The following is an 11,166-nucleotide window of genomic DNA, read 5'->3' as shown; positions in this document are numbered from 1 at the left end:
GAAAACGCTGTTAGAGTTTATAAAAGAATGGAGACTGGGGCAGTGATTCAGCTACCAACCGGACAATGACCCCAAACATTCATCCAAAGCTGCAAAGACATGGTTTAAATCGAGGGATATGTTAGAATGGGCCAGTCAAAATCTAATTGGAAATGAGTTTGAGCTATTTTGCAATGACTCATAAAAAAACATTCAGCCTTTAGATATGAAAACCTAACATACCCCCCCCCCAAAAAAAGACTCGTCTGTAATTGCAGCAAAAGGTAGTTCTTCAAATTTTTGACCTATAGAGAGAAATCTTTGAAGCCAGCAAGAGATAAAAATGTAACTGCAACATCATCATCAATAATAATGTTTTCCCTAAAACAGGCACTTTAAAACATGCAAAGTCTTTCTGCATGTGCTACATGGGAAGAAGTGAAAGATTTTATTTGCCCTGAAACAAAACGATAAACTCAACAGGAACTAACAAGCTCATGAGTCAATGATATTAATGTTACTGAACCTGTTCCACAAAGCAACATTTGCCTTTTTAGTTACATTTATCCAACATATGAAAAGCCCTAATGTGCAATAGAAAGTAGGCAGAGGTTTTGTGATACATCAGTCAAGTTTCTAGGCAAGTTTATCTGAAAGGTACATTTCAACAAGTAGGCAGTTCAAAGTGCATCTCGCGATAAAAACGTAACACGATGAACAAACAAAAAACATAACACTACAGTCGTAAAATAAAAATAAATAATGAAAAGATGTAATCCAGACTAGAACTAGTCTGTGTTCCACTTTTACAATGATCTGAGTAGGACTGGCCAATGTGAAAAAATAATTTATAATTTAGATTGATAGTTGCTGTAGAGGGGTGGGAAGAGAACATTTCTATTTCAAGAAACCTTTTTCAGGAGCCAGGAAGGTTTTCTTGGGATTCTTATTCAAGACTCTTTAATTTTTAACTGCGTCAGGATTAAACCACAGCAAAATCAAAAATTACCTTGGTAAATAATTTACCCCACAATCCAGCCCTGGTAGGATGACGATACTTTTGCTTTTAAGCATTCCTGATCTGTGAAATTTTCTTACTAAAGTTTTCGTTTTTCCAGTTTAAAGTCACTTGTGGTCAGTGGTCATTTTATGGGCAACATGTGGTGTTTCCCAGGGCTCTCTTAGAAAGTGGGTGTCCATTTTCTAAAAGTTTTATTCCATCTGTATGTGGTTAAAAAGTTGACACCCCTCTGTGTTTATTGGTTGCATTATCGTTGCTGCTGCTAGCAGGGGGACGGCAGTTCAAAGGGCAAAGGAGGTGCTCAGCAAAAGCAAGAAATGTGAGAATATTAAAGGTAGAATATTTTACACATAATGGACTGCCTGGAATTGATTAAAGAGGATGAGAGTAATTAAATGTTCCAATGGATTTGGGGAAATCAGGGTTAGCAGGGAACTCGGCAAAGGATGGATGGCTTTACTTAATTATAGATTGCAGAGATAAAGGAGAACCTTCAGTATCTCCTTTTACTTTGCATAATTTTAAAGCTTTGGGCATTGCAACATACTGTTAACATTCAGCTAAAAGGTTAATTATAAACGGTTAGCTAAGACAAAAAAAATAGGCATATTTAAGTAAAAGTCAGCGGTTCTATAGATAGCTCTACAAAGACTCCTCCCTTAAATGTGCACTGGAAGGAAAAGGAAGTGATAAAAATGAGAGTCGTCTCATGACCGGCTAGACATTATTGGTGCTGCATTAGACAGTTTTTACATTAACCTTTATATACCTAAAGGCAAATAAATATATATTTTAAATCGGTAAAAACAGCTAATAATAAAATCTGCAGAAAGAGGTTTTTTAACTCAGAACAGCTCATTATGACAGCAAATATTTACGTATGAACCTTATTTTTTATGCAAGCCCTGGTTTTACTTCTGAATTATCACAGCTTAATCTTACAGATGAGTCCAAAAAGCGAGCTGCCTCAGGGTTATCTTTCACTGTGTCTTTGCAGTTTGAAACAGGAAGACTCGGTTTCCTCTCTCTAAATGTGTTCCTAACTTAGACTGAACATCAGGAAGTTCCAGCGCCATGAGATTCCAGTGTGTCATTTAGTGAGCAGGCTAAAACATCCGTTTTGTACAATTTGTAGATAGCCACTGTATCACTCCGCCCCTGCATAACATAGAGATCGCTCTCAAAGAGACGTCTAATGAGACGTACAGTTACACCATGTGCTTTAAAAAGAAAAAGAAATCTAAAATGAAGTAAAATAATATAAAAAGAAAGACATATGTACCAAAGAAATATTTTATTACAGTCTTTCTTTTCTTTCATTAAAAAAAAATTATAATTTGTACAAAACATATCTGGATAAAACGCTGAAATCTCTTTTTTCCCTGTAGGAGATGTCACAGTTGTGTCCACTTCTTCATACTCTGCAAAAAGGGTGCAAAACCTATTATTCTTCTTTTGAAGCTCAGCTGACATAATAAATATTCCCTTGCGAAATAGAAAAGTGTCCGACCTTCACACCACGGCGCAGGAGCGTGGCTCTCTGAAGGGGTTACTCCCTGTAGGGACTCCGACCAGCAGGGCGTCTTTACCCGCGTTCTGCAGACAGTACTGCTGCAGCTCTGCAGCCGCCTGGGACACCTGGAAAAAGCACCAAGTGTATCTATATGATAGGTTTTAGAATTTGTGCCAAACAATGTGTGCTGCGTCCAGGGAAATGAATTTTTACCTGCTACAGTTTACTTAAAAATAAGGCAATGGAACAAACTCGGAAACTTAGAACCTTTTCGTTAAAGTATGTGAACGACAATGTAAGATGATTGGTGCCAGACATGTTTCCCAAATGACAGAGGGAAACCATAAGACTACTCTAAACTCTGTTTATACATTTATACTATTGGTGCATTAAAGTCCTCAGAATTTCAATTATAATTAGTGTAATAGAAACTACATTCACACAACTGGATTGCAAATATTTGACCTTTTGTGTAAATTTCTGAATTTTTGTTGTTCTTTTTGTAAAAAAAAAAAAAAAAAAAGAAATGTTGATGTTATTAGTAGCCTAATATTTTGTATAAAACCAGAATATTGTCATGCAACAATGTTGTGTCAATAGTCATGGGAAAACTGAAAGAAACAAGACCAACAGCCGATAACAACACCACCATGCTGGTTTTTTACCTTAATTCTTTCCACGCTGGCCTCAAGTTTAAGTTGTTCCACCAGCCGTCGCATGTTGGATAAATTGGAATTAGAAGTCATGATCCCAGAGATGACAGCAGAGGAAAAAATTATTGTATGAAGACAAAACAAAAGAGAAGATTTCCCCTCACGCTTCTGACACAAGCAGCTTGACTTCGTTGATGGACAACAAATGCTGGACAAGAAAATAAAGGCTGGGTTTCTTTCCAAATGACCTCTCCTCTCTGCTGAGGAAGCAGGGAGAAAGAGAAACACACTGACCTCTATGTGCATTTCACCAACACTGCAAGGAAAACTGTTTAAGATCTGAATCCACTGAAAAGTCTGGTACATTACTTTGCAGGAGAGCTTAAAAGGCACATCAGAACTTAGGCATTATTTTACTTTGACAAAACAAAATGTAATTATAAATTATTAAATCTCAAACATGAAATGACATCGCCATAAAACATCACCATAAAATTGAAAAGATTTTTTTTAATCATTTCAATAATTTTAAACGCATTAAGATCAAATTAAGAAATGTAATAATACCAAAGACAATTATTAAACAAACTCAAATATGTTATAGGCATGTACAAAAATGGGGAAGACTGCTGACAGCTGACATGTAAATTATCAAAAATAACAAAGAAAAATTCAAATTATATAATTATGTAATGGATCTTTACTTCACTTTTTGAATTGAATTGGTGAAATAAATGTAAAAGATTTTTTGGGAACCCAGTGAAGCAAAATATAAATGACTTATAAAGATATAAAGTTGGACTTATCATAATTTATTGTTTTGCTAAGATGTCCACTGTTCCCTGAAGACAATAAAACTTAAATTCACAGTTTATTAATTATTTTAAACAATTGTTCAGATCGTCCTCTACAGCAGTCAAAATTTCTCATGTGGCCCTTTGTGAAGAAAAATTACCCACCAATGGTCAAGTTTAATTACCTCTGTGTGTTTTTATATGCATCTACTCACGCCTGAATATCTGGTTTAACACAGTAATAAAGTTTACAGTGTTACATAGCGTATTGCCCCTCGGGAGACCACAACAACTGCTGAAAACAGCGGTAAAAGGTCGTGCAGCTTGGTATCATAGCAGCAGCGATTCAGCATTGTGTAAAACAGACTTTGATAATGACCGCAAACGCACCACAGTCTTCTCGTCGTCTCATTGGTCCGTAGGCGATTATGAGGATTGGCTGTAAGGAGCTTTTGCGGAAAGGAAAGGTAAACATTTCGGTAACCCAGCAAACTGACATTTAACGGAACTACCATGAGCTAAAGCGACATTCAGCCCCGGACTCTTTGTGTTTAGGTGTGTGAGAGAGTTTGGCAGACATGGTGGAGGTGTTTTCTGGTCGGACTCTCCTGAATAAAGACGGGGACTTCGTGGACCCCGAGGAAGCGCTGAGGAACAAAGTGGTGGGGATTTACTTCTCTGCCGGATGGTGCCCTCCGTGTCGGGACTTCACACCTGTCCTGTGTGATTTTTACACGGAGCTGGTGGAGGAAAGTGAGCCTGCGGCTCAGTTTGAGATCGTGTTCATCTCCTCAGACAAGTCGCTGGATGACATGGTCGAATATTACCATGATATGCACGGAGACTGGCTGGCTTTACCCTGGAGTGATGACTACAAGCAGTAAGTTTATGTTCACTGCAAACAATGTAATTCAGGGAATGTTAGGAACAAATAATTAAGTGCAATTTCATCTTATTGGCTTAAACACTGCAGTCTGTAACGTTTTTCCATCTTATGTAAACTACTTAGGGGTCACCCTGTCAGGGATTAGGTTTAAATGCAGAGCAGACTGACAGTTTCCACAGACTGGCCTTTAATGCTGGATGTTATTGGCTACACTGTTATTAGTGTGAACAGTTATGCAAACAGACTTTCTAAATGCATTGCTAATAACTGTTTGAATTGCTTCAGGAAGCAAAATGATAAAATAAAACTAAAAAAAATATCAAAGCCTAACATAAGATAGCGCTTTTAAAATAATTTGAATCCAGTTTTAGCGTGAGCAACATCACAGTCATAAATATTGCTGTAGATCAAACGAATTTCTTTGGAGGCATTAATGGGGACGATCATGTGATTACTTTATTTTATGCTGAATGAATCTTTCTACCTTTATTGGTGAATTTGCAGGATATTTCCTTTTTCTTATTTTTTTTTTTCCGTCAAGAAAATTTAAATCTGCCAACATATCAACGTTTAAAACCCACAACTTTAAATTCAGTGTGAGTCTTTGAGATGAGCTGGGTTGATTTGAAAAAAACAAACAAAACAAAAACAGGAAAGTTCATGTGACCAAAGTTGTACCAAATAGAAACAAAGGGTAAAAAATCCACTTCTTCTGATCAAACCCGATTTTTCTTTTCTTCTTTTTTCTTGTTTCACTTAGCGAGCTAAAGCAGCGCTACAAAATTACAGCAGTTCCCAAACTGGTGATCGTGAAGGAGAACGGCGAGGTGATCACCGATAAGGGCAGGAAGCAAATCCGAGACCGAGGCCTGGCCTGCTTCAGGACTTGGCTGGATGCGGCTGAGATTTTTCAGAACTTCAAGGCTTGAGGAGAAGCATAAACCCAAAGTCACTTGTAAAATACTTCATTCACTTGAGCTACAATCTGAATTGTGTGCAAACTAAGTCGGGGGGGGGAGAAAAAAACAGATTCCCTTCACCCAAAAAACATCTCTTGCTTATTGATTGGATATTTTTAGCCTTAAAACACTGTGATTGAGCTCGGTTGATTACAGCTTTGCAAACGTGCAGTTAGATACTGAGACGCTGCTTTAGTTGGAGATCTTTCTATGCATACGAGACGAATCTCAGGCTCAGCTGTGAGTGAAGTTGTATATTTTGTGTGATTAACAGCTGCCGTAGATCTCAGGTTACATTAAAGCATGCTTCTGCAGCAGTTAAGCTTTCAGCAACACCTTCAACCTCCACTTAAGGAGACATGTAAAATATTTCATCTGTTATATTTATTAAACTGCCTGTATATTTTTTTTTTCTTTTGCAATTTTTTTTTTACATTGGTAATAAAAATGCATACCATGGAATCTCTGGTGTTTTTGTTTATACATCACTCGGCTTCTGTTAAACAGAAAAACAAACTCGATTCCCTTTAGTCTCATTAAATGGTAGAAATCTCAGAGGGTCTGTTTCCAGCATGCTAGCACCTTCACAAACCTAATTGCATGTTTCCTCTGAGCATGCCGAGTTCACAGTTATCAATTTGAGCGAATACATCCCACACCTTGATGACTTCATGGTCCTCACAGCACCCACCGGTCCCTGCAGGCCTGCTTGCTTTGAAACTCCATCAAAGCGTTCATGGCTGCTAATTATCCCCACTTGCTCTTTCGAGGAATAAACTGCACCTTTTCATCAAATCTGATCAGGTGTTTTTAACCAACTTTTGAACTCGGCTGCATCCCAAGCAACCATTTAAGATCCTGCTAATGGAAAATGATGCACAAGATACAAATTGACATGACTGAAAGAGAGTTGTCAAACCTGCAGATGTGCATCAAAGCACTTCGTCCAAGAGAACTTCATTGATCTTGTTTGCATCATTTTTTTCTAAGTTGACACAGGAGAGGTTGGGGTTTTGCAGACTACCACAAGGGGTCACTGTTGCCCGCATAAAAAATTGATTTCTCATCAATTAGCTCTTTCTGCTGCACCTGTCAATACGGTTAGAGTTGTATATTATAAGATTACGGTTTAACCAAGGCATCTGGCTTTATGTTTCGTGTTAATTTTATTTTATTTTTTCAAATAAAGTACATTGACATGTAACCAAAGAATTATTAGGGAGTGGATGGCACCTCATATAGAAGTTTTACTGTGGATATAATAGATTTTTAATGTGGCCTATAACTCACTGGGAGAAGGACCTACAAGACCCTAAAGCAATTTTATCTTTTTTTTTTTTTATTCATAAGCGGTCTTTATATGCATATTCGGGTAATCTTGGTCAATGTTTAAATATGTTATCATTAGCATGAATGTGGTATTAATTGTGAACTTTTATTGATTTATTTAAACTGCTTTGGAATGATATCGCAGCAAAAACTAAGTCTAATATCTATTTAAAGTGATAGTCACTGCCATGACAACAGAAATGATGTCTTTCAAAAGGTGAAAGATGAGTGTGTTTAATTGGCTAATAAATTAGCACACATAAGCAAAATGGAAGAAGAAAAAAAATCATCTTTCACCCACCTATTCAAATTGCACCATTGTTGATTATAATGTATTTTTGAAAATGCAAAGTGCACACGCAAAACTCCAAATCTGTCACTGTCAAAACTATTAATTTGGTCAATTTGGCTAATTGTACACTTATTATCGTTTGAATTGCAATATTGTTCTCTGGGCTCGTGTGATTGGAAAAAAAAAATACTGATACTATCAACCAGGCTGATTTTTTTTTTCATATTTGCTTAAGTTCAGCTCGATTTCAAATAAGAACGGAGGATGCAAATGTCTAGGCTACTCGTTTCACACAAAGGTGTTAATGCACACGGGTGTGCAAGACGTAATACAATGCGTTCTACAAAACCAATAGGTGCAATTTCCTTTCTGCTGCCTGATTGAGAGCGCGCTCCATAGCAGGGATGTCCGCCGTAACTCAAGATGTCGACTTTACATTTGGACTTTTTGTTGGCTTTCAGAAATGAATGGCAGTAGTGTTTCCTTCTGCTGTAACGGTGTCTTGAGTAAGTCAACTAACAAGGCTGGCTTTATGCGAGTACAGGGAAGGAAAGGAGGGAGGTGGCGAGCTGAGTGGACTGACGGACCAGAAAACAGAGCGCCTTGAAATCAAGACTAACCTATCAAGGAAGAGAACATCCGTTAGGTAGTTTCAAAATAATATTCAAATTTGTTGAAAAATTATCAGTACAAATGTTTTTTTTTTTTTCATAATATGGTTTAAAAAATGGACGTTTTGTTTAATATAAGTGAATTTAATTTGTTTTGTTTGCAATTGCTTTATTTTAGCTACTTTACACATCTTTAAAATTAGGATTAATACCTTAGTCGACATCCACATGTAGAACTGGAAAGCAGCTTTTCCAGTGCCTGTACCCATTGAACCATTTTACATTTTGTCTCTTCACAAACACAATTCAATGTTATTTATATTTGATTATATCTGATAAGCTATCTAAGCAGCAAATAATCTATCAAATAAAAGAAAATGTTTGTTTGTTTGTTTTTTTGCATTTTTATTAGCAAATAAAAATCTGAAACATATGGATGTGAACTTGTACTAAGCCTCCTTCATACCTGTTAATAAAATCCAGCACAATAAATTTCTATCAGAAGTCAACTCGTTTTCTTTGTACGTCTCTGCGCTTACCAGCTAAAAGACCTGCTGTGAAAGGCAGTTGCAAAGTTTTCATACAAAGGCACACCACACTTTTTAGATTTTATTTTATTTTAAATGCAGAAAACCATGTATTTTCCTTGCACTTCACACTTGTGTTACTTGATGGAAGTCCAAAGTGTGGTCCAAATACCAATTTTGTGCCGCAACAGAATGAAGCAAATCTGGCCCATAAGCACAAGTGGTTGATGCTGACTGACACTTGGTTTTATGTTGTAAAGCAACATTTTCACAGACAAAATACGAGCTTAAAAAGTAAAAAAAGAAAGAAAAAACAGTCTGTGCAAGACCCGTTTCATGTTTTGGAGCTAAAATGCCTTGCAGATTTTTTTTTTTTTTCTACGGAAGCCCTATATTCTGTATTCTGTTCATTACAATAAATTCCTGCAGATTATTATTAACAGATAAAAACACGATTAAACAAAAACACGTTCGCCAAAAAGCTACCTTTTTAGGCACGGATATCTAACAGGTGGTCCAAATGAACCATAATGTAGACAGTTGAGTTTGATTCCTGACCTTCGTCTTATTTTGAAGGCAGGAACTGCCCAATTTTCCGGTGTTTCTAGTACGGCTTCACGTCTAGCAGCAATACAAACGCTCACAGTCGCTTCTGAAAAGCGCTGTAGTCCAGTTGCAGAGCTGCTGCTGCTGCTGCTGCTGGACGGGTCAGCCGGACCGAGGCGATACCAAACCTGCTGTACTCAGGACGGACCTCAACACAACAAAGGTGAGTTCAGTGCTAAGTGATTGTAATGCAATGCCGCTGGATTAAATACTCTAGTAACGCAAACTGAGAGAACTGTTGGAGGTTATAGTGATATTGTCCACTTTTTGCAATTGCACTCCAATTGAATCTTGTTTTAAGCTCTACTTCCTAGAGGAACCTGTGACAAGCATAAGCGTTTCAATAACGTTCATGCTTTTGGTGCCCGTCTTTCACCTTACTTGCAAATATTACGCGCTTGAGTTTCAACAAATCCGTTAAAAATTAAAACACCACCCGAGACAACTAGTCAACTTGACGCGCCTGTTTAACTATTATTTGGCATCTCACCCACATATTAACAGACGTATATGCACCACTCTGAGCAAGCTGTTTTTTTGTTTTTGTTTTTTTGGTTGTTTTTTTTTTTTAATCAGAGAAATGCTGTAATCCTGCTTAGTGCTTTCTCTAACAAGCACCTTGGACCCTGAAATATTTAGTGTGCAGGCTGGCAGAGTTGTTTTTCCTCATACTGGAGGAACAGAGCTGAAGATTATGTAGTATTTGAAGTGGTTTACCAGATAAGGAACAGATATCCTGCATCAACAGTTTAAAATGAAATTACTGTATATGTGTGAACCTGGTGATGTAATACGGGATGACTGACACATGCGGCTTCCTGTGTCCTGAAGATCTGGGTTACCGTCCTCTTTGTTTCTTTTTTGTGCCTGGGAACGACTTTATCCTCACTTTCCCTTGCTGTGCAGAATGCGTGCAAGCACACTCATGTTTCATAGATCAGATAACAACGTCATGCAGGACTATAAATCTGTGATATTTTACAGGTATTAAAGTAGCTTCCATGCAATAAAAATGACAAATTGCCTTTGAGGTCATATATTTGTTTTCCTTGCATGTTTTTGATGGAGCTAGTTTATTAAAAACCAGTCGATACTATCTGCTGCAGTGAGTGGTACAAGCCTCTGGATTGTCTTTCTTGTGCCAACCTGCTTCAACTACATCAACCGCAGAAAGTGGCTGATTCTGTAAAAATACTTAAAGTCCTATGGAGAAGTGGCATGGCAAAGATGGGATTTTAAGCAAGTGCTGCAGCACGTTGTGGCATCAAATGTCTTTTTTATAAAAATAGCATAAACAAAGTGGTAATGTGCATGCTTGCAAAACATTTAAGTTGAGCCATGCCTGGAGTTGCAGTAGTCAGCGTGGTTAGTTACAAGGCGTGAACTAAGCAGTTGACACAATTTATCTTGACTGAATCTCCGTGGTTTGCTCTCTTGCCGTCTCTATTGTCAGTTATTCATAGCGTTTAGTTTTTTAAAACGCCAACAACTGTACAGTATATCAGATTCGGGGAGTGTCTCACGATGCAGATTAAGATTTATCGTGCTGTGCAATTACTATTCAGAGACTAAAACAATTGAAATGTGGTCGCCATTGTGCTCTTTGGAGCCGAGTCTATTCATTTCTCTGTTTTGTGTCGTATCTATTTGCAGCGCGTTGTAGATAAAGGTGAAGGCTGCATTTTTATTATTGATCTGTGGAACCACATCGATGTGTGTGTGCCCATGAATAGATGTTTTATCCCCAGAGGCTCTGGAATCAATTTTTGCGTTCACGTTTAAAACACATTTGTGCAGAGCTCAAAGTAACTTATTTATGTTTGCTTACAAATCCTGTTTTCTGCCTGAAAATAAGAAGAGAAATATTGAAGCAGGTGCTCACAGACAACTGCATGTCAGATTACAGTGGACATACACGACACATGAAACGATACAACCCCTGGCAAAAAGTATGGAATCACCAGTGTTGGATGAGCAGTCATTCAGACATTTCATG

General features: G+C 37.6%; 2 protein-coding genes across 2 annotated transcripts; one reads left to right on the top strand and one right to left on the bottom strand.

Moving 5' to 3' along the window:
- Positions 1-2,279: 2,279 nt before the first annotated feature.
- Positions 2,280-3,403, bottom strand: gng10 (guanine nucleotide binding protein (G protein), gamma 10). Its single transcript, XM_015023392.1, has 3 exons — positions 3,179-3,403; positions 2,511-2,638; positions 2,280-2,421 (listed from the first exon to the last, which is right to left on the bottom strand). Exons 1-2 carry the CDS (start codon positions 3,257-3,259, stop codon positions 2,513-2,515), a joined length of 207 nt encoding a protein of 68 aa, XP_014878878.1. The 5' UTR covers positions 3,260-3,403; the 3' UTR covers positions 2,280-2,421; positions 2,511-2,512.
- Positions 3,404-4,339: 936 nt separating this feature from the next.
- Positions 4,340-6,209, top strand: nxnl2 (nucleoredoxin like 2). The gene is made up of 3 exons (XM_015023395.1): positions 4,340-4,427; positions 4,516-4,840; positions 5,607-6,209. The coding sequence occupies exons 2-3, from the start codon at positions 4,539-4,541 to the stop codon at positions 5,773-5,775; spliced, it is 471 nt and encodes a 156-aa protein (XP_014878881.1). The 5' UTR covers positions 4,340-4,427; positions 4,516-4,538; the 3' UTR covers positions 5,776-6,209.
- Positions 6,210-11,166: the final 4,957 nt, after the last annotated feature.

This window comes from Poecilia latipinna, unplaced genomic scaffold, assembly GCF_001443285.1.
Source record: "Poecilia latipinna isolate Pla-1442-1.1 unplaced genomic scaffold, P_latipinna-1.0 Scaffold3299, whole genome shotgun sequence".
Lineage (NCBI taxonomy): Eukaryota > Metazoa > Chordata > Actinopteri > Cyprinodontiformes > Poeciliidae > Poecilia > Poecilia latipinna.
This window is presented reverse-complemented; position numbering and strand designations above follow the sequence as displayed.

Excerpts from the sequence above, each read along its gene's own strand:
- nxnl2 (XM_015023395.1), top strand. The coding sequence starts at position 4,539 with ATGGTGGAGGTGTTTTCTGGTCGGACTCTCCTGAATAAAGACGGGGAC. Across the intron at positions 4,841-5,606 it reads TGGAGTGATGACTACAAGCA|CGAGCTAAAGCAGCGCTACA; the intron begins GTAAGTTTATGT and ends TGTTTCACTTAG.
- gng10 (XM_015023392.1), bottom strand. The coding sequence starts at position 3,259 with ATGACTTCTAATTCCAATTTATCCAACATGCGACGGCTGGTGGAACAA. Across the intron at positions 2,639-3,178 it reads CCAGCGTGGAAAGAATTAAG|GTGTCCCAGGCGGCTGCAGA; the intron begins GTAAAAAACCAG and ends TGCTTTTTCCAG.